Genomic DNA, 23,551 nt, shown 5'->3' on the forward strand with positions numbered 1-23,551 from the left:
CCAAATATGTGGGGGACGCCCATGCCTAAGAAAATAACCGATGTTGACTGTAATATGCTGACAGATTACCTTGCCTCCTTGATGTCTGCACTCCAATCATGTCGTTCACAGGTTGCCGCAGCCTTTCCCGACAACACTGATGTGAAGCCACACGATGTCCGTCCTGGAGATACTGTGCTGATACGAAATTTCGATAGGAGGAGTCCGCTGGAGCCCCGTTGGCAGGAACCGAAGCTCGTCCTTCTGACCACGAGGACTGCAATCAAGGTTGAGGGCCGAAAAGGGTGGATTCATACGAGTCATATTAAAAAGTGTAATGAACTGTTGCCAGAGACTGACTCTTCCACCCCCTCAAAGGACTGCCCCGATTCTAGTGACTTTAAAGTTCCCATGAGAGAGAAAACTCCGCAAGAGGAGTATAAATCAAAATTGCGGTCTAGTAAGTCAGACAGTTTAATTGTTTAAGTCCTCCCCTAGGTGAATCGGTTAAATTAGTTTCTGACATGTATCCCCTAGACCGAGATAGAGAGAGAGAGAGACAACTCAAGAAACGTGCATATTGTAAATCACTTCGTAGTCACTGTATAGTGACATTATTGGTTATGTTTTTTCCAAGCCTTCTGATAATTGCCGCCAGTATATTGTTGCATCTATATTACCCTATCTTCAAGCGTGCCCAATCTGCTTACAATGTCACTGCCGAACATTCTTTTAGTGAATTACCCCTACACGAGTTATCTTACAGACTTGCGCTGCGCAACAACACATTCATTAGTATGTTACATCACTCCCATCAGACTAATAATGCTACAAACTGTTGGATATGTGGCCGACTCCCTCCCTACCAGAAATACAAGGGAGTTCTGCCTCTCTTTCCATACCCGTTCACTCACAATGGCTCCTGTGGTGCATGGTTTAGATTAATTAATTCTTTAGATTCTGATATTGCTGTTTTCGAAGGAAATTGGGTTTGGGGAAACCTGAACTTAGTTTTGCTTAAAGCCTGTTACCCTGACAAGAAGGGACTTCCCACTAGGACAGGAACTGATCTAGAAAATGAAGTATATGGATTAGGTAATTATACAATTAACCTCATGATTCTTACTGTTGAATCCGAAGCTGCGCCAGTTCTCCCTGCTATGTCAGTATTACCAGTCACGGGTGACTTATGTGTCAGAAAGAATGGTTCAGTACACTTAGGTCATAGTAAATGTACTACTGTGGTCGAATTCAGTGATCAAGGCAAGTCTACATTTAGAGCTACTCGTCATTCCTACTTTGTTTGTGGCCATACCGCATACATACGCTTACCTCAAGATTGGGATGGTACCTGTTACATTGCATTCCTTCTGCCACCTGTTTTCCTAGCCCCTCCTGATTACCACAGAAATACAAATCTAGTAAACAATAGACTCCGAAGAGATCTCCCGATTGTCGACTATACTGAAACGGCATGGGAGCAATATACAGACTTCAATAAAGGTTTCTTCCCCTACTTAGGTACTGTCTTTAATAGTAAACTGATACGAAAATTAACTAGAACCCTCGAAGCAGTAGTGAATGAAACTACTTCCGCTCTAGGCAACTTAACAGAGGAGCAATCTGCCATGCGGGTTGTTGTTCTTCAAAATCGTCTTGTTATTGACGTCATCCTAGCAGATAGGGGCGGAGCCTGTAAGGTCATCGGGTCGAGTTGCTGTGTTTTCATTCCAGAAAACGCGCCAACAGTGTATAAAGCTATCACACTTCTTCATAAAATTGCAAGTTTGATACATCAGAATCCAGGCACCTGGACTTGGTCCGGTTGGTTCTGGACAACGTTGACCGCTTGGGGATGGAAGATCCTATCCTTCCTAGGCATTGCCCTTCTCATAGTATTCAGTTGCTGCCTGTGCCTACAATGTGGGCCAGCGATTTGTGGTCTGTGCGCCACATCATGTATTCCGCATTCAAGTTTCCACTCAAAACGCGAAAAGAAGAAAGAAGAGCAAATGATGTTACGTGAACAGACTGATCGATTCATGAGGATCGATATATCATGAAGGGTCCGTAGGGAACAAGGAGGGAATGAGGAAATATAAATTTTATGGTCAAGAAATGTTCCCTAACGTGTACCCCACCGTCTCCATGTACGAGCTTAAAGTGCATGTAACTTCCCTCCTGTGCCAGCTATGAAGACGCACATACATTTGCGTCCAACGTTAACATGTCCTCTTTCAGATCCACCCTGAACGGGTTGAATATCTCGTTCCTAAGTATGCCTTGCCAACGTCTTTATGTGGTGTACTTTACACGTTTTCCAGCCCAGGCGAAGTAGGCCCTGAATTCTGCCATCGAGCCTTTTCCTGCCTTCTGACTCTGAATGCCTCAGCCTGGGGCTGCCTCTGTACCCGTGACCTCTACCTTACTCCCTGCGCGGCTAACGGCGCTTAGCTCAGCCTGTTGCCTGCCAAGACTGTATTCAACCTTCGAATTATCTGCTCCGCTCCTCAAAAATACATTCCTGCCTACTAGTTCAAGTAAACATCCTTTCAGCTGCAGAGCAAAGGGTCAGGCCTTACTGTCTCCGTGCAAGTAATTCATAGCTCCTGTTACCATGGTAGGCCCATGCCCCCTCGCATCTCATGCAGACACGTAGACGCTTATACACGCACTCATAGTCAGTATAGAATAGCCTCTGCCCAAGAGACCTTTTCCTTCTAGATAGCATGGTTCCCAAACATCAGATATCAGATATGATATAGGAACGAGTTGATCTGACATGCCAGACTTCTGTCTCTTTCCTCTAGTGTAAATGTCAAGTCCCCTGCGCCCTCCTGCTCCACGTCAATCACACGTCATGCAGCTGCGCGCGCATTCAGATCTCAGATTTCTGCTGACATTGTAAGACTCTGCTTGTGACACTTTCATGTGACGTTTCTAGCACACACCTCTGTGTTCACGCCTAGTTCACGCCTTCTGCTTACGTATTGCTAACACGTGTGTGCTCTTATCTTGTTTCTCTCAGCTGTTACGCCTACTGTATTGGTTTCCATTATATGATTTGAGTATAAAAGTTATGTATTGTCAATAAAATATTGCTCTATCCCTTCCTGAACTCCAGTGGTGTCAGGAACCCGATATCCGGTTCAAGAACCATTCCTTTTTAAGGAATAAAACCCCTAAGAACTCTAACACCACGGACTCTGCGTCTTTCTTTCCGATTGAGTTATTCTATTTTTAGTACTTACCTGCATAGAAATTAGGACGGTAATTAAATATTTACCACAGACGGGACCGGACGATGGGGGCGATGGACCGCATGAACCCTCCCGGGCAGAGATCCTGAAGGCAATCCAGGGATCCCACTCTGCCTTGGAGAGGCAGATCGAGACTGTGTCGATCGATGTAAATCTCCTCCGGACGGACCTCCGTAAGGTGGCGGACAAGGTCTCAGACGCGGAAGGCAACATCACACAATTGCAAACTGAAGTGGCCTCCCTGCAGAAATCGGTCGCGCACCTGACGTCCACTACCCGTGCACTGGAGAGGAGAGCGGAAGATGCGGAAGGCAGGGCCCGTCGGAGCAACATCAGGGTCCTAGGCGTGCCGGAGCGCCTTGAGGCGGGAAACGCTGAACGCTTCTTGGAGACGTGGATCCGTACCCAGCTATGCCCGACCGGACTGTCCAGTGTCTTTGTTATTGAGAGGGCACACAGGGCCCTGGTTCCCCCTCCACGCCCAGGCGAATCACCTAGAGCCATCATTGCAAAGATTCTAAATTATAAGGATCCTGATTGTATTCTACGGGCCGTGAGAGAAATGGAGTCCATCACCATTGAAAATAGTCGTGTTTCCATCTACCCCGACTATACTCCACAGGTGCAGGAGCAACGGAAGTCCTACCTGGGAGTCAAGCAGAAACTCCGGGACATGAAGCTACAATACATGCTCCTTTACCCGGCCAAACTCAAGGTGCTCTACCAAGGACGCGCTCACTTCTTTGAGTCCCCGGCGGAAGTGTGGGAGTGGCTCGAGATACGGGGAGACGACCTACCTCATGGTGAGCGGGGTGGCCCCCGCGAGACCTGGGGGACCCGGCCCCCGAGGCGCCGGCGAGGCAGAGGGAGACGCAGGTCTGGATCCGGGGTTCACCCGAGTCCCGGATTACCGTAGGCGAGGATGGGGCGCTCCACGTGAGACCATCGACGGCGGGGGCCGCTCCGGAGTCACCTGGGGCCACTGCACCTGGTGAGATCCTGGTCCCGGATACCTTGCAGGAAACCTTGCCGGAGGTACACTCTGCTCCCCCGGTGATACCGGAAACCGCCCTCTCCGAACCACGGCCTGAGTGAACTCTGATATGAGGTACTGTCTTGTTAAAATGTTGTTGCCCTGGGAGGTTGGGTGGGTCGCCCCTCCTGGTTTTTGCCTGCCCAGTGCTGTCCCTGCCTGGCACTGGGAACCCTGGTTGGTGGGCTGAACAGAGGATGGACACCATGTTGGCCGAGGCGATGTGGTGAGAGGTCCAAGAGTTTATGGCGTACCGTCGCCCAGCATTGGTATTGACTTTCATGAACATTCCCAGAGACTGTCCTGGAACATTGGGTCCTCGGGGAGTTGGGGGAAAGGGTGGGTGGTTTTGGTTGGTTGTGTGTGAGTGTGGGGTGCGTGGGGTGTATGGGGTGGCTGTGCACGTCCTGGCACTGGCAGGGGAAGGGCAGGGTAGCGTTCTTGTTTGTTGCTGTCCTCTTGCTCGCGGGTGGGGGGCGGGGGGGACTGGTTTTGATGGGGTGTTGAGTCCTTTTGTTTTTGGAAGGCACGGGCGTGGGATGACCGGGTTGGTGTGTTTTCCTGTTGAGTCATTCCTCCTTATGGGTGGGGGAGGGGGGGGGGGGGGACTGATTCTGGGGTTGGGTGGTTGCGGGTGTTGTGGGGTTGGGGGGAGTTGTGGGGGTATTTGTTTTTGGCATAGTGTGTACTACTGTTCGTGCCCCTAGGAGGCTGTTTGCAGAAGTTAAACCTGGGTGCCCGGATGGGCATGACCACCGCTTATGGGATTCAAATTTTTAACTTGGAACGTGCGTGGCCTGGGTACTTGCTCCAAGCGGCATAGGGTGCTATCCTTCCTTCGTCGGCATGGAGTATCAGTGGCGTGCCTGCAGGAAACGCATTTGAATGAGGAGGGTGCTCTTAAATTGGCACGGAAATGGAGGGGTCAGGTGTTCCATTCCTCCTTCTCTACCTATGCTAGGGGGGTCCTGATCTGGGTGGCTCCGGGGGTACCCCTAGCAGTCCAGTATGTTGAGGCAGACGTTGAGGGCAGATATGTTCTTATACGTGTGAAACTGGATGGGAGGGACTTCCTGCTGGTGAACTCATATGCACCTAACATAGATGACCCGAGTTTCTTTACCGGCCTGCAGGAGCTTATAGCGACGGACCTGGATGCCCCCCTCCTCTGGTTTGGAGATTTTAATTGTGTACTGGATCCACTGCTGGACAGGCATCCCCCCCAGGCGGGTACAAAACCTCGGATGACGGCACGACTCCGGGAGGTAATGGAGAATCTGGGTGCTGTGGATGTCTGGCGACTCGGCAATCCGGGACTGAAGCTTTACACTTGCTATACCCCCACACATAACACACATAGCAGGCTCGACAGGGTCCTTGCGGCCAACATTGGCGCATCCCTTGTTTTATCGGTCACACATCAGGCCCGGTTCTTATCCGACCACTCGCCCGTGACGTGCACGGTACAGTGGGTGGACCGCTCCTCCCGCCCAAGGACCTGGCGGATGCCAGGGGATCTTCTGCAGGATCCGGTGGGACGGGAACATGTGGAGACGTCCCTGGGTAATCATCTGGACCTGAACTGGGAAGTGGGCGATATCCCTTTTGCGACCAAATGGGATGCCCTTAAGGCAGTCGTGCGGGGCACTTGTATGGGTCTGACATATGGAGTTCGCAAACAGCTGCTCCGTGACCTCGCGAGTGCTGAGGAGCGCCTCAGCCACTACCAGTCCTTATCGGACCCGGATGGGTCGAACATGGACTCTGAGCGGACAGCCCGAGAAGGCGTCCATGATATCCTAAACCGGCTGGATAGATTCACTCTTGGTCGATATCGCCAACGCCTTCACCGTGAGGGGGACAAGTCGGGCCGATTGCTGGCCTGGATTCTCCGAAGAGAATCGGCCCCTGCGCGGATTGTTGCGTTGAGAAATCCCGCTGGGGTCCTAGTACACTCGGAACGGGACCTTCTTGCGGTGCTCCGCACACATCTGCAGAAGGTCTATACTGCTGACCCCCTGGTGACAGAGGCGTCCTATCAGCCATACCTCTGGGATTTGCCCCTTCAGACCCTCTCTAAAGAGGATGCTGAGGACATGGATACTCCAGTGACGCTTCATGAGGTCAAGGTGGCGGTGGCCGCCCTGCCGAAGGCTAAGTCGCCGGGTGGAGACGGTTTTCCCCCAGAGTTTTACCAGGCGTTTGTTGATACTCTCCCGCCCCATCTCTTGCAGGTTTACCATGAAGCGATGGTGCGAGCTGCGCTCCCGCCCACCATGCAGCAGGGTGAGGTCTGCATGCTACTGAAACCGGGTGGGGATGACTGTGATCCTGCGGCCTACCGGCCGATCACTTTAATCAATACCGACGCCAAAATTCTTACTAAGATCTTGGCCACCCGGCTGGCTCCACATATGACACACTTGGTTCATTATGATCAGTGCGGGCTCATTCCGGTCCGCAACACCGCCATGAATCTCCGGCGTCTGAACCACGTTCTACATGAGGTGCGCGATAGGGAGGATCCTCAGGTCCTGGTCTCGATAGACCTGGCTAAAGCTTTCGATACAGTTAGCTGGGGGTACCTATTAGAGGTGCTTCGGTTAGCGGGGATGGGGCCCCTTTTCTGCACTTGGATTTGTATCCTTTACAGTGCGCCTACGGCCAGGGTCAGGCTCGGAGCGGCCCGCTCGGGGGAGTGGAGGTTGGGCAGGGGCACCCGCCAGGGGTGCCCCCTGTCACCGCTCCTGTTCTCTCTGGCGATTGAGCCCCTTGCAGTGACACTACGCGTGGAGATGGCACCCTGGGGAATACGAGTGGGGGATGTGGTACACCTGGTTTCACTTTATGCGGACGATGCGTTGTTCTACCTGACCTCCCCGCGGGAGTCGCTGCCGATCCTGTTACGCCACTTGGAACGCTTTGGTGCAGCTTCTGGGCTGCGTCTTAATCCTGAGAAATCCCTGATCTTTCCCCTTGCGGGATGCGGTGAAGACCCTCGTGTGGGTTTCCCGCCCCTGGGGCTGCGGTGGGAGATGGAGGCCTTCCGCTATTTGGGTATTCAGGTGGCTGTCTCTGATGAACAATTGCTGGCCCGCAACGCCGACCGTGTGCTCAGTTCCCTACAACAATCTGTGTCCTTTTGGAATACGCTTCCTCTCTCCCTCATGGGACGATTGGCCGTCTCAAAGATGGTGATGCTGCCTAGAATATTGTATATCCTACAGAATAGCCTCTGTCCTCTTCCTCCTCGAATTTTCAACAAGCTTAACACGATGCTTACCTCCCTGCTCTGGGCAGGCAGACGCAGCAGAGTTGCGCTGCGCATGATGGTCAGGCGCTGGGAGGAGGGGGGCTTGGAGGCCCCACGCTTTGATCTCTACTATTACGCGGCCCAACTTATACCGGCTGCGCGCTGGTTCGCGGGCGTGGAAAATTGGGAATTGCAACTCCTGGCTGGTAGCGCAGATGAGAGGGCGTTGCAATTGGCTCTGATGCGTGGCAGAGGAGCGGATGGCAACCTGCCGTATATTGTTCGGCATACTGCGGGGATCTGGCAGCGAGTGGTGGAAAGAGTGCTGAGACGGGCCCCTTTTCATAGGGAGCTGCCGATATGGATATTGGCACCGGTCGCTCTAATGGAAGAGCACATGTCGTTTCGGGAATGGCGTGAGGGCGGCTGCGACACATTGGCAGACTTATATCCGGACGAGTCCTTTGTGACCCTGGAGAGAGCTGTTGAGGCCTTCAGTCTTACGGGGGGCCAATACCTTCACTATGGAGGCCTGCGGGACATGGCGAGAGCGACATGGCCACAGTTCCCTGAGGCGCCCCAGGTGTCCCATACGTTGAATATCTTGCTATCGTGCGGCGCGGGACGGCGATTGATAACGCTTTTCTATACAGCGATGAGATGCGACTCGGCGCCTTCGGTGTCTCCGTCCAGGGCAGCGTGGGAGGCAGATTTAGGGGTTGCCTTGGACCCGGGACAGCGGAGGCGGATAGGGACGCTCACCAAGAAGGTATCGTGTAACGCACGTTTCAAATTAATCCATTTTAATTTCATGCACCGCACTTACGTAACCCCAGTTGCTCTGCGCCGCATTGCGGCGGATAAATCGGATGCCTGTCCTCGGTGTGGTTCAGTAGGAGCCGGATTTCTCCATCTAGCTTGGGAGTGCCCACTAGTCGGGGACTTCTGGAGGGTAGTGCTAGCCTACATCCGGAGGGTCACGGGACTGCGTCTTGACCTGTCCCCGATCCATTGCTTGTTAGCCCTAGTCCCCAAACCTAAGAAGAGGAATCTGTCATATAAAATGCTGCAGCTGCTCTTAGTGCTGGCTAGACGGCGGGTGGCTATAACCTGGATGGGACAAAGGGCGCCAGATATGACATTATGGCTTCGGGATGTGGGGGAATGGACATTGGCTGAAGAAACGCACATGCAGCATACGCGTAGGGATGAGCAGCTACAGGAGGACTTGCTTGCATGGCGTATGATGTGTGCGGTGGGGTCGACTGACAGCGACTCTGATGCTACTAGTGCTGCATTGTTCTCGTCCGAGGAATCGGGACCTGAGGAAGGGGTGGCGGGGGATGGGGAGGGAGAGTAGGGGCTGGGGTACTACCCTGATGACTACGCACATGTTCCTTATGTCAGTTTCTGTACTTGCACTGTATCCCGTGGATCTGATTCTTGCGTTTCCTGTTCTATCTGCAACTGTTGGAGCCGTGCTGGGGGGGTGAACTGCGTACACATGTATTTTCTATACCTTGATGCCAATTTTGGGGAGGGAACGTATTGTTTATTCTGCTGAAACAATAAAGGTTTTTTTTTCTTCACCCTTAAAAAAAAAAAAGAAAAATGACAAGTACTCTTTTCATTTTCTAAGAGGAGGCAGTGGTCCCTGGGACCACTGCCTGCTCTGATAAAACGTTTTGCTGCCGTTCCAAAGGGGAAGGGGTCTCTTGAGGACCCCTTCCATTTACAAATGGGTTACCACCCTCTTTAAAGAGGTGGTAAAATGTGAATGTCTTGTGGCTGCTATCACGGTCATAACACATTAATACATACCATTAGGATTCGCTATTTGGAAGGGATGCCCTAAACACGCCCCTTCCAAATAGCGAATCACAAACCCATTTTGTGATTCAGTAACCGGTTACCAAATCATAAAACAGGATTTGATACATATAAGAATATGTTTTTACGTTTACAAACGGGCCGCTTCTGAGAACCGTCCCGTCTGTGAATACAAAAATGTTTGATACATGTGGCCTTTACTTAGTCACTCACATAAAGAGATCAATTAGCATGTGATTTCACCACAATTAAAAAAAACACGGCATACACGCTCTGTGAGCTCAGTATATTTAGTTTCCTTCTTATGAAATAGTTTCCTTTGAGCGCCTTTGGCTTACCTTTCTAGGAACGGATCTTCCTAGGGCAACTGCTGGTGTTGAACAGAACAGCCCCACATTCACCCCAGGAGTAGCAAATCTAGATGTTTCACTTGCTACTGCCATATCACAGCTTGCCACGAGTTGGCAGCCCGCTGCTGTAGCCAGCCCATTAACCATGGCAATTACTGGGACAGGAATCTTTGGAATTGAGGTCATGACCTAGGCAGAAAGAAACAGCAAATATTAGGCACAGGCCAAATGTGATGGGGTTCCTACGAATAAAATCAACAGTATGAATAATCCTCCAGTCATCATTATGATACGTGTAAAAAGAGTAGCTTAATCGGTGTGTACATTAGGGATAACTAACTAGTCAACATAACATCTATCGTGCCGTTGAGAAACAAACGTGCAAAAAAAAATAGGTCTGGCTTTTTGTTAGTGTAATATTTGATACCAGTTGGATGGTTTTGTGCGTGTTACAAGAAAACACAATAAGATGATGGACGGAGCGCTGAAACATTTCAGACACTCACCCTCAGTCTCTATTAGATCTGGGTTGAACCCATCATCGTTCTTTTGCTCACTTCGCCACCCAAGTTCAGACATGGCCATATGCAAATCAGTTTCAACTCTGTTCCTCATGCGAAAAGTCCAGCCTGAACTGCCAAGCTAGGTCTCCTGTGGACCGAAAACAAGCATCCTGTCACCGATTTCGGGGTGACACCTTTCTTTTTTTTATTTCAACAATTTTTATTAGAAAATAAATGTTTTGTTATACAATACAGAGAAAGAGAAGGCAATGTAGGACATTGTTATTGTGCTGTTGCATTTGGCTTACACAACATATGTTAAGGCATAAAAAACAAGCATTTACAATGCAATGGTTTTGCCTTTTTGAAAGTTCGAGCTATTGGCATTGCTCTTGACATTATTTGTATTTGTTTTTTTAACATAAATAAATGGCATTGTCATTTACAATGCCAATAGCTTAATCTCTCGCAAATGACACCCACAAACACCCACAGAGAGCCCCCCCACACACACACACACAGAGCCCCCCCACACACACACACCCACACAGATCCCCCCTCACACACACCCACATAGCCCCCCCCTCACACACACCCCCACAGAGCCCCCCACACACACAGCCACACAGAGCCCCCCCACACACCCACACAGAGCCCCCCACACAAACCCACACAGAGCCCCCCCACACACTGCGAGCCCCACACACTGCGAGCCATGGGCAGAGAGAGACACACACAAGGATTAGAAGGGGAATATAAATGCACTACCCTTTCATATACACCCATTATGGACACACATACACACAGAGTCACCAGCACACTAGACTCTGTGTATTCACAAACAATAATATATGCATTCAAATACGTAAGCACACGCGCTCGCACACAACCTACACCTTACACACGCGTGGATCCTTACACGCACGTGCAGACACACACCCTCACGCCTAGGGACACAATGTGTGTAACTCGTGTTTAAATCCAGGGTCTGCATGAGTTTCTCCCGACAAGGTCATGCGTGTGGTTCAATGCATGCCTAGACCAGTGCTGAACGCCCGGTAAGGGCAGTGTGGCAACGAATCATGACGTGGAGATGTTGCCAATACACATGTGTATTGTGGCGAGATATGAATCTACGTCGCTTTGAGCGCGAAAATGTGTCACCTTTGTGTCGAGTTACATTGTCATCTAAATGTAAAGATAAATAAAGTGAGAGAGCAGGTTTGTTTTGAAAATGGCTTGCGGTGCCCCTCCAGTGTGCAGCAGCGGTAGGTGGGTGTGTGCCCTTACTGTGGTCGGTGGGGGGCTTATACCCGCTGGCCTCGCTCTCCGCGGCCGTCTCCGGGAAGGTCCCCTCTCTGCCCCCCTGCTTGTCGGCTGGGGAGGTCCCGTAGTCGGACAGTGAGAGCGTGTGGCTGTCAAAGGTGGTGCAGTCCCCGCGGTGGGCGCCTTGCAGAGGCTCGGGCTTGATGCCGCCGTAGTGCCTGGCCGAGGGCAGGCTGGGGAAGGAGAGGCCCTCGGGCACGGGCTCCAGCCAGGAGCGCATGTACCTGCCGGCCTCGGGCTCCTAGGGGTGGTGATGGTGGTACACGGTGCCAGCGCCTCCTGCTGGGTGCACAGGGTTCCAGGAGCTGGTGAAGACCGGACTCTTGGACTGGAAGCTGCAGGGGGTGAACTTGGCATGGTCCGGCAGCCGGCCCGGGGGTGCCAGTGGGCCCAAGGCGGCGGCCGCCGCCGCTGCATACCTCGACTGCACCAGCTCCTCGCTGTCGTACAGCAGGAAGGAGTCCACGTAGCAATTGGTGAGCGGCCCGAGGTCGACAGACTCTCACACGACAGACTCTCACACGACAGAGCGGGACCTCCAGTAAAAAAAAATTGAAACTGCATATTTCATGTAACAACTTGGAGGCAGCGAGTAGTACAGTCACCTAATAAGTTGGAGGCAGCGTGCCCGCCCATTGGCCGTCACGTGACTGCGCAGCAGAACAATAACGTATAATCAGTCCGCAGTCTATTAATGGGTCAGTGTTTTCCAGCCATCATTTTTTATAGCGGCAAAGCCATATGTTTTTTTTATATGCAAAAAGGGGATAGCTAGAGTTATACGGAAAAGTTTTGTTTGAATTGTGGCCAGCCGAGATTAAAAGATCACATCTAGACACGGCTACCCTTTTCCGAGCGGACAGAGGCGAAGAGGAGACCACGGGTGCCGTCGCCGGCAGGAACGGGCATTGTAGAGCAAAGCACGGAGAGCAGTAGAGGGGGTGGGAACGGCCAAAAAATAAAAGCAAGCACTCACCTGGACTTCCTTCCGGGTGCCGTCAATGCCGGACCAGATTCGGGGGCGTTCCCGGCTTTCGGCAGACGTAGCGTGACGTAGCCAAAAGCCAAAAATTCTCGGGAACGCCCCCGAATCTGGTCCGGCATTGACGGACAGGCCCGTCTTCCAATGGCTAGCCTCCATTTATGGAGCTAGCCAATGGAAGACGGGGGCCGTTCCTGTCTCCCCTACTATACTCATTAGGTTTTCGCCTGCGCGAAAAAGCTGCGCAGAGCGCAGCTTTCGCCAAACAAAACCTAAAAACGAAAGTAACTATTCGTGGCCCGTGGCTTTACTAGAGTGGAGACATATTGCATTACCTTCGAGCGAGGAAAAAGAAAAAGGTAGAGAAAGAAAGGATGAGAGATAGGAAAGTGGTATTTAGTTATACCAAGGTCCCCTAGTTTTGTGTTGGGAGGTGGCTTATGAGATCCAAGGAAGCTGTCTAGTGTGTGCCACATCTCTCCTTTTGAGTGCATCTCGGGGGAGTATTTTAAAGTTATGTTGTCCGCCCCCCTTAGGAAAGTTATCCATTTGAACCAGGTCTTGAAAGTCACTTTCCTTGTGTCTTTCCAGTTGGAAAGAAATGTTTTTACCGCCGCTGTGAACAGGAGGTCTAACAGATGGCTATCATCTTGTGATTGGAGTTCTGGCTCCATGAACGCCGTGACTACACTATGGAAGTGTATAGGTGGTGAGTATCCTAGGATGTTGTGCATGAAATCCCTGACTTTTTCCCAAAAGGTCCTAATTCTGGGGCAGTAAAAAATTAGGTGTGCCAAGTCTCCCTTCTGTTCATGGCAGTTCCAACAAAAGTCATTATTACGGAGACCGACTGTTGCTAGGCGTGCCGGGGTCCAGTAGGTTTTGTGGAGGAGCCAGTATTTTGTCTAGGCTAGGGTTGGTGTGACTTTGTTCTTTGACGCAGATGTCCATAGCCGTTGCTTTTCAGTCTTGCTAAAAGGGCTGTTACGCTGAGTTTCCCAGTAATTGATTGTTTTGTTATTTAATCTCGATGTGCTCGGGCTCAGGAGTTTGTATAAGTGCGATGTTTGGTGACCGATTTGGTGTAGTTTAGTCATGATTTTTAGGAAGCTGTAGAATTCTATGTCTGGGAGGCTATGTTTTTGCTTTCGGTTGGTGAAGGTGAGTGGGCTGTTATTCTCTTCTAGCTGGCTCGGGGTGGAGATTCCCTTATTCGCCCATGAGTTAAAGCTAAGTGTTCCATCCTTGTATTTTATTTTGGTGTTTGTCCAGAGAGATTCCCATTTCGTATTCCTAATTGTTAGAATCGGCTGGTGTCTAGTTGGCAGAGGTAAATACTTCTGACAAATAGGGAACCACCTCCTCTAGTCAGGGCAAGGGGATCACACACTCAGTTAACCCCTGCTCACCCCCTTGGTAGCTTGGCAGAGCAGACAGGCCCATCTCAGAGGCAGTGTGTTAAGCATTTATGACCATATACAGTAATAAAGTGAACACACCACAAATGGACACAACACAGAAGGTATTATAAAAATAAGGATGTTTATATAAGGCTTAGCACAAGACCAAATAAGGAAAAAAATATACCAAAATCTCAATAAATACTCTTTGGAAGGAAAAATAATAGTTCAGGTAAAGTTTCTCCTTAGCAAATAGTTCTTTAGCAACAAAAGTAACTCTTCTTCTCTAAAGCACAGTCCTGGCAACAATGTAACCGCCACAGGAGTCACACGACGTCGAGGCAAAGTTATTCCAAAGCGGCATCGACCGTAAGGAGCGCTACGTCGAGCCAGGAGTCGAAACAGACCCCACAAACACAGTACCTTTTAGAATGAAGAAAACGATGATCCACGGAGTCGAGAAGTGTCGGCGTCGGGGTCAATCAAGCCTCGGAGTCGGGGTGATCCACAGCGGCGTCGAGATATGTCGGGCCGGAGCAGCGCTCACGGTGGCGAAGCAGGATGTGGCGTCGATGTCATTGTTGCAAGAGTGAGCAGCGCTCACGGCGTCGAGAGGGGCTTCGGTGTCGAGGCAATTGGTAGCTGCGTCGCTACTGGCGTCGATCGGGCACGGGGACACTGGAGTCGTACTCACGATGTCGAACTGAATTCGGCAGCGTTGTGATTGCTGGTTTCTTTAGGTGTGCTGGACTCCCACGTTCCAGCAGCAGGCAATTTTAGCAGATGTTGAAGTCCTTTAGCCCTGTGACTTCAACAGGAGACTGGCACTCTTCCAGCCCTTGGAGATTTTCTTGGCAAAGCTTGAGAGTACACTCTCAGTTCCTCTCTCCTTGTTCCATGGCAAAAATAAAGAAGTAACTGCAGGATTCCCCCCAGCAAACAGCACACTGGCAGAAGGGGCAGGCAAGTCCTTGGATCAGCAGGCTTCTTGTCCTTGGTATAGGTTTCCTTGTCAGAAGTGATCTAAATTCTTTGGTTCAGGGGTCCTTCTCTTATACCCCTTTTCTGCTTTGATCCCTTTGTCCATGCAGGTGGATTTCCCCCATCCTGGGTTTGTTGTGGGTGGTGCCAGGCCGAGGCACCTGGCCTATTCACTGTGCAGGGCAGGGTCCTCAGCCGCTCAGCAGGAGGTGGAGCCAGTATTGTCACTGGCAGGGGCAGGGCCATCAATCGCCCGGCAGGAGGTGGAGCCAGTATTGTGTCAGGCAGGGCAGGCTATCAGGAACTACTCTTCCCCCACTCTAAACGCAAATGCCTCATCCACCCCACACTGACTCATTCAGACCTCTGGAGCCACCCAGCTCCTGTCACACACACAAAAACCAGACCGGTAGACAGTTAGACAAGAAACTAGTCACTTTCTAAAAGTGCTATTTTCAAATTCAGAATCTAAAAACCATCCATCATAAAGGATGTGTTATTAAATTCGGAGTTCAGGGATACTAAACTTGACTTTCCACCATGCTCTCTGAGTCTGTTAGGATTATATAGTGTAATAATTCCAGCAGCCCAGTCTGGCCTAAGGAGAGCAGGTAGCCTTACAATAGTGAAAAATGAACATGGCTGTAATTCACTATTAGGACATGCCACACACATCAGGGCTTGTCCTACCGGATGCTTACAATGCACCCTGCCCTTGAGCCTACCATAGGGGTGACTAACATGAAGTTAAGGGAAGGTTTTAGAGACTGGCAAGTAGGTGTACTTGCGCAGTCAGCATGGCAGTACCAGACTGCACGCAGGTTCTGCAATGGCAGACCTTAGACATATTTTACTAGGCCGTTTCTGTGGGTGGCACAACCAGTGCTACAAGCCCACCAGCAGCATTTGTATTTACAAGTGCTGGCACTCCTGGTGCACTATACTAGGGACTGACAGTAAACCAAATAAGCCAAACATGGAATCCAATTAATGTATCATTTTAACATAGGGAGCACTTGCACTGTGGCACTGATCAGCCAAAGAACGGTGATGGATTAAATCCAGATCTTTTGAATGGGTGTGAGTGTTTGATTGCTTCAGATGCTCCGTCCATTTCCACCCCCTTTTGTACTGCTTTTAGCCGCCATAAGTGTGGCAGGGTATGCTCAGACGTGAGTCCCTTGCTCACTTTGCCACTGGATTCAAGCAAGCCGGGCTGAAGACGGCTGTAATGCCAGAAACCGGTCCTCGGAAGCTTGTTTCCGGTCCAGGGAAGGCATGGCTTGGTAGTTCGGGCTGGACTGTTCCCATGAGGCACAGGGTCAGACTGATTTGCATATAGCCATGTCTGAACTGGGGTGGCAGAGTGGGCTAAAGAACGGTGATGGATTAAATCCAGATCTTTTGACTGTGTGTGAGTGTTTGATTGGTTCAGATGCTCCGTCCATTTCCACCCCCTTTTGTACTGCTTTTGGCCGCCTTAAGTGTGGCAGGGTATGCTCAGACATGAGTCCCTTGCTCACTTTGCCACTGGATTCAAGCAAGCCGGGCTGAAGACGGCTGGAATGCCAGAAACCGGTCCTCGGAAGTTTGTTTCCGGTCCAGGGAAAGCATGGCTTGGTAGTTCGGGCTGGACTGTTCCCATGAGGCACAGGGTCAGACTGATTTGCATATAGCCATGTCTGAACTGGGGTGGCAGAGATGTAGGAGAGTAGGGTCTGCAATCCTATGATCACCCCAGATTTTTGCTTTTTGCTTCCCTGGTTTACGACTTCTCTGGCTGTGGGCCTGCTAATCAGACCCACAGCCTTGCTGTTCTCTCACTAAATTGACACGTGTACCTTAGGTGCATTTACCAATTGGTACTGGGCCACCTTATCAGACCCTGTAACTCAGGGCATAGGTGTACCCAGGGCCTACCAGGGGCTGCAGCAAGTATTATGCCACCCCTGGCCGGCCATCTAAATCTGACACAACTGGCTGCACGACAGCTGGGGCAAAGTGGTGTAATCACCCTTTGCTGTAGATATAGTATACCTATATATAACCCTAAAATGGACACATGTATTCCTATCAGTCACTCCTATGGCAGGCCTTAACAATCTTGAAGGCAGAGTGCTTGGAATTGTGTGAGATGGTGCTCTGGCATGAGCTGAGCCCCTCTGCAGCTTGCGGAACCAAGTCCTAATAGCTGTTCTATGATACCGCGTACCATATACTCTTAAGTGCATTATAATCCTCGCGGTTATTTGCTATCTTTGGTATCGCTTTATCAAAACATGTCGAGTAAGGTGTCATACGAATTGGAATACTAACCCCTCGCCAATTCTGGCGACGGGGTTAGCATTCCACCCTTCTAGAGGGACACGACATGTATGTAACTGTGAACCCCGGTTAAAGTTAACTCGAGCCTCAGCATCACAAAATGGATGCTGCCTCCACAGACACAAGTCTGACCCCCTGCAGCTGGGAGTCCTTCCAGCGAGGGGAGCTTGGACAAAGGGTTTCCTTCGGTGGCGGTGCTAGCACCATCCCAGACAGGGTTTTGTGTATCCTAGGTAGGCATGGCTGAATAGGAAGGTGACTGCAAGTGGCACCCCGGTGCTCACTGTGCATCTGCCAGTTTGAACCAGTTCCAGGGGCACACCAGCCCCTGAGCTGGGGAAAGTCCGGCATGGGAGAGGGGTGTAACCACCCCCCTTCCTGGTCCCACCCATGGGCAGGACCTAGTCCCGTACCAGCCCCTTTCTTTAGTATAAAGGTGGGAGCGGGGACCCTTCCAAATTAGATCATCTTTGAATCCTGAAACTACTTTCTACGAAAGGAACTTAAGACTTCTTCCTAAGATTTCTCCCTTGTGACTAAGGAGTAGTCACCCTGCATCTGCGGGCACCAACTAAGCACACTGCGGTTTGCTGCACGTCCTTCCTCCGGAATCAGACCGACCAGCACGACGAGACCCGGCTTCCCTGGCACCTCTGACCTCTACCTACATCATCAGCCCAGCTGAGATCCGTGGGTGTGACGAGACCTCGAGGGACCGGCCATCTTCAAAACTGCACGAAGCTTATCCAGCACGACCGCCGAGGGATCCTCGAGTGAGTGCTTTGTTGTTTGAGAGCCTTAACCCTGAGCAGCTCCAGCACCGAAGTCCAGCCTCCCAGCATCCACGAGATCTGCGTGGGGCCCTTCTGCTCTTTGCTGCTCACCGCGTTGTCCGGCTACTTGCTTGCTGGCTTGTAGCCCTCTTGACGACGAACAACGACATTTCCATCGCTGGTCTGGTTGCTCCAGACTGGCCCTTGCTCCCCTCCAACAGAGGAGCACCCCGGACCCTCCTGGTCCACTCCAGACGCCATTTTGAGTCCACAGCATGGGCTGGCAATTGCCAAGGGTTGTTGCCCCCATCCTGGGTCCAGCATCGCCGACAGCAGCTACCTTCGTGGGACAGCTCGCACCTCCATCCTGGTCGCCGACAACGCCTCCTGGTCCGAGAGACTGCAGAGCCCAGCGTCGCCCACTCACCTGGTCGAGGTGACTTCGTCCGGTGCCATCCTGGTGCCCATCTAATCACTGGCTAGTGATTCAGAACTTGGTCCCCTCTGCTTACAGGTATCCTTCATCACCGATCCAGGCTTGGATCACATCGAACTTCATCACTGGTCGCCTGCCAGCAACTTCTTCTTTCAGGCTCCATAGACTGCAACGAGGATTCCCGACGTCTTTTCAGCCCTATGCAGCCGCAGCCCCTGGGCTAGGTAACCTGAGCATTTCAGTGCTCCAGCATAGCTTAACTATCTAAGAGTCCAGATCCTTTTTCGTTTCAGCTCTACCTAGTCGGATTCGTCCGATAACACTAACTTTACGAAATCTAGCATCCATAGACTTTGTCCTGCATCCCGCGTGAGAGTGCACACTCTGCACCCTATCTCCCTAGGCCTCCTGCTCGTAATCTGAAGGTTCAGTAGTCCAGTCCTAGCGATAAAGCCTTTGAGACTAGTTACTTACCTGCTAGTATTTTGCATTCCACTTTTGTAGTATATGGTTTTCCGTGCCCCTCGGGCATTTGCGTAACTTGTGCGACTTACAGTATTTCTCTAACCTCTTGGCTGCTAGGCGTTTTCCCCCTCCTGTGCTGGGAATTACCATTTTGCTGTTTTCATGACGAGCTCAGCTCGTCATCAGCACATGACACCCGTGGGTGATGACGAGCTGAGCTCGTCATCAGCATCGAAAGGGTTAAGAGTTTTGTATTGTGCTTAGCGCCCTGTCCTCATAAAGAGTCCAGGGCTGTTGTGTTATAAATAAATATCCTTTTATTTTCATAACAACTTGTGTGGTGTCCTTTCGCTTGGTGTTCAAGGGGTATATGTGATGGTATAACAGCTGGCTTAACACGCCCTCTAGAGTTTAGCCTAAAGACTGCTCTTGTCCATGCTACTAGGATAGCTGGTCTATAAGGTTGACTTACAACCAATCATCAATAAGGGTCGTTTGGAATGATACACAGTGATCACTAGAATAGTGAGCACTACATATCAGGCCAACTTCTCACATTGGTGAGCAGCGGTTGGGATTTGAGCTTGCTGTTGTTTTACCACACGTATCCTAAGAATATCATTTGAAAGATCACATAAGTACCCAGGTACATATAACTTAGCTTAGAATACTCTGAGTTCTACTGAACCAGCTGTTGTAGTTCAACAGGGCCTAGCACACCCTGACTACAACTCTTAGCAAGGGATCAGTAGGCAAACAAATAGTGTAGGTAAGTGCACCACTTACACCTCACTAGAAAAGCATGTCAGACAAAGGAGGGAACTCAGAGGCCCCCCTTGTGTCAGTTGACCCTCCACAGGTCGTCTCAAGATATGCAGCTCTTAGCTTCCAGGAGATGAGACCGATATGTACCTCCAGGAAGCTAAAACAGGGTTCTAACTCTACAATCCCATTCCTGATTGGTCTATTAGAGACTTATGTTGCCAGGAGGGCTTCTAATACAGCCCTTCTAATCCAGATGGGAACATGCCCCCCTTAGAGGGAACCCTTGGGGACCCTGACCTCCAACTCAATGGCACTGGTAGCGAAGAGGAGGAGGAGGATCAGGAAGTGTCAGAGGATGAGGCAGACAAGGGTCAGGTAGAAGTCAGTAGACTCACCAGGACCAACTTAAGCAGGCATGAGAATGGACTTGGGGGACCCCCAGGGCCACTTTCAGGCAGGCTTAACATTGGGAATGGACGAGTTAGGTCTCTATCCAGAGGCTCTAACAGATCCATTCGAACCAATGGCTCTCAGACCACTTCTCACAGAGGGATGACATCCCCTCAGAGAAGAGAGCATGAAGCTAAGATGAGGGAAGTCAATCTGAGGATTGAAAGGGAAGAACTTGCCCTGGCCAAAGAGAGACTTGCCTTTGCTAGAGAGCAGAAATTGAGTGGGGTAGACCCCACTGGTGGCAGCATTTTACCTAGAGAAAAGGACAGGAGTTTAGACACTAGACACCTCAGTAAGATAGTGCCCCCCTTTAAACAAGGGGATGATATCCACAAATGGATAACTGCTTTGGAGAGGGCCTGCACTGTCCAGTGCGTCCCCCAGAGTCAGTGAGCAGCTGTCTTGTGGCTCTCCTTTGAAGGCAAAGGTAGAGATAAGCTCCTCACTACTAGAGCTGGGGATGCTAACAATTACCAAGTCCTGAATAGTACACTGATAGATGGGTTTGGCCTAACCACTGAGCAGTACAGGTTGCTGTTCAGGGATACCCAGAAAACTCAGTCTCAGGATTGGTCTGACTTTGTGGATTGTGCCACTAAGGCTTTGGAGGGCTGGTTGCTGGGCAGTAAGGTTACTGATTACACAGGATTGTACAATCTGATCATGAGGGCACAGATTTTAAATAATTGTCAGAACCAGTTGTTGCATCAGCACCTTGTTGACTCAGATCGGACCTCTCCCCAAGAATTGGGAAATAAGGCAGACAGATGGGTCAGAGCAAGGGTGAAGCAGAACCAGGGCCAGAAGCAGGGTGGTCAGAAGAAAGCAGACCAGAAGGGTAATAACAAGAATGAGCAAAATGACCAGAAGTCTTCGACAGGCCCCCAACAAACCAAAGAGGGTGGGGGTCAGGCTTCACAGCAGAAAAAGAAGACTCAAGAAGGCCAGTCTAAAAGGTGGTGCCAATACTGTAAGAGTAAAACTCACTGGTTTAGTGAGTGCACCAAGAAAGGGGGGCAAACTCCTACCACTGCAGCCCCTAAGGCACCTGCACCCCCTAGTACAGTCAGCAGTGGTAGTGCACCTCCCAAGGGATTAGTTGGGTTAACCTTGGGATCTGAGGGGTATGACAACTTAGTTGGCACACTCACTCAGGCTGTCCTTGTCTGTACAGGGGATGTGGATATATCCCCTGATGCAAGTCTTAATACTTTGGGCAAATACAGACAGACACCGTTTATAAATGAAAAGATGGCTCAGGCCTATAGGAACACTTGTGCCAGTGTCACAATGGTGACACCTAACTTTGTGGACCCTGGACAAATCATGCTAGGTTCAGACTACCTAGTGACCAATGCCAGCAATGTCACTACCCACCATAGTATGGCAATTGTTGATTTCTCCTGGGGAGGGGTAAGTGGCCAAAAGAAAGTTGTGGTTAGTTCAGACCTCCCAGTTGAATGTTTGTTGGGCAATGATTTGGAGTCATCCCTATGGTCAGAAGTGGAGCAGAGGACTCACATGGAAATGTTAGGTGTGCCAGCACATGTCCTTGCTGTGACTAGGTCACAGGCCAGAAGATGCCCCACTGAACAGGTGCTGGATCCTGGAACAATGGACCAGACACCTTCCAAGAAGAAGAGCAGTAGGGTTAAGGCATTGCCTTCCCCCTTGCCCCAGGTTGTGGATCAAGTCTCAGAGGAGGCTGACCTCAAAGAGCTGAGGGAAACTGAGCCTAAAGAACTTGAACCTGATCAGGTTGAGTTTCTGGGTTCAGGGGGACCCTCCAGAGAAGACCTGGGGAAGGCACAGTTAGACTGCCCTTCCCTTGAATCCCTCAGACAGCAGGCTGCTGCTGAGGCTGCAGGGAACGCCACAGGTACCCACAAGGTATACTGGGATGATGGACTCCTGTATTCTGAAGCAAGAGACCCCAAACCTGGTGCAACCAGGAGGCTGGTCCTCCCCTTGTCATAGAGAGGTTTCCGTCTTACCTTGGCCCATGGGATTCCCCTTGCAGGACACTTAGGCCAGAATAAGACTTGGGACAGACTTGTCTCACACTTTCATTGGCCTCACATGAATGAAGATACCAGGGAGTTTTGTCGCTCCTGTGTCACTTAGTGGAGTTAACGCACCGCCGTTTGGCGGGTCCGGGTTCCGGGGTTGGGCCGGTGGGCGCCATCTTGCCTTGGCTGTTTAGGTTTTGCACGGGCGCCATCTTGGAGCGTCTCTTCGCTCGCTGTGCCATTCGCCTCGCCTACTTAAGGCGGACTCATCATCAGTTACTTGGTCAAGGTACTGGCTTGCTGCAGGTCGCGCTGCTGTCGCGCTGCTCTTTTTAATTACCTGTTTTGTATTTACTTTATTTTAATTTGGTTCTCCCCTGTTTTTAGGCGCTCTCACTTGGGAATAGTCCCCCGCCCTCTTACCTGCATTTAAAGGAGTTAACGCACCGCCGTTTGGCGGGTCCGGGTCCCGGGGTTGGGCCGGTGGGCGCCATCTTGCCTTGGGCTGTTTAGGTTTTGCACGGGCGCCATCTTGGAGCGTCTCTTCGTTCGCTGTGCCATTCGCCTCGCCTACTTAAGGCGGACTCGTCATCAGTTACTTGGTCAAGGTACTGGCTTGCTGCAGGTCGCGCTGCTCTTTTTAACTACCTGTTGTGCATTTACTTTATTTTAATTTGATTCTCCCCTGTTATTAGGCGCTCTCACTTGGGAATAGTCCCCCGCCCTCTTACCTGCATTTAAAGGAGTTAACGCACCGCCGTTTGGCGGGTCCGGGTCCCGGGGTTGGGCCGGTGGGCGCCATCTTGCCTTGGGCTGTTTAGGTTTTGCACGGGCGCCATCTTGGAGCGTCTCTTCGCTCGCTGTGTCATTCGCCTCGCCTACTTAAAGTCGCCTACTTAAAGTCGTCCTTTCCCGCGCAGCGGGATCGCGCAGTGGGACGCCGTCGCTTAGCCGGAGTTGTGCCTGAGTCCTGCCCGTCTGCGCCCATTCGCGCCTAGGACGCGCCGGGCGCGGCGGTCTTTAGGGATCTAAACATCTTCAGGGTCGGCTACACGGGATTGTGCTATGATTGTTTATTCTGCTGCCACGCTGCGGGTCTTAGGACGTTCTGTCCCGAGATGTATACATGCACCTATACACCCGCTTTGTGGCCCTCATCAGTGCGCCTGTGGTCAGTGGGCACTGGACCTTCCGGTTAAAATCTGTCAGAAGACTCTACCGGTCGCTGCGCGCCGTGGCCGTCAGGCCCATGCTCTGCGCATCCTGAGCTTCAATGCGAGGTCTCTAGTGCAACACCACCAAGCCGTTAGGGACTTGATGTGTGACGAGGCCCCTGATATTGTGACTATCACGGAAACCTGGCTGAAGGATGATGACACGGCCATTATTAATTTGGCATTCCCCTCAGATTTCTCGGTCTTCACCTTG

At 51.0% G+C, this 23,551-nt stretch overlaps 1 protein-coding gene and 1 pseudogene across 1 annotated transcript in view; both read right to left on the bottom strand.

Annotated features, from left to right (window-relative positions):
- ECHDC3 (enoyl-CoA hydratase domain containing 3) overlaps positions 1-23,551 on the bottom strand; it is a 281,205-nt gene that overhangs the window by 15,353 nt on the left and 242,301 nt on the right. Inside the window, exon 4 of the mRNA XM_086920008.1 lies at positions 9,694-9,894. Within this exon, the coding sequence (XP_086776134.1) occupies positions 9,694-9,894 (201 nt within the window). The remainder of the gene's footprint in view (positions 1-9,693; positions 9,895-23,551) is intronic.
- Positions 9,919-22,118, bottom strand: LOC147751526 (homeobox protein Hox-A9-like; annotated as a pseudogene).

The sequence above is a fragment of the Lissotriton vulgaris genome, chromosome 1_1 (genome assembly GCF_964263255.1).
Source record: "Lissotriton vulgaris chromosome 1_1, aLisVul1.2, whole genome shotgun sequence".
In the NCBI taxonomy this organism is placed as follows: domain Eukaryota; kingdom Metazoa; phylum Chordata; class Amphibia; order Caudata; family Salamandridae; genus Lissotriton; species Lissotriton vulgaris.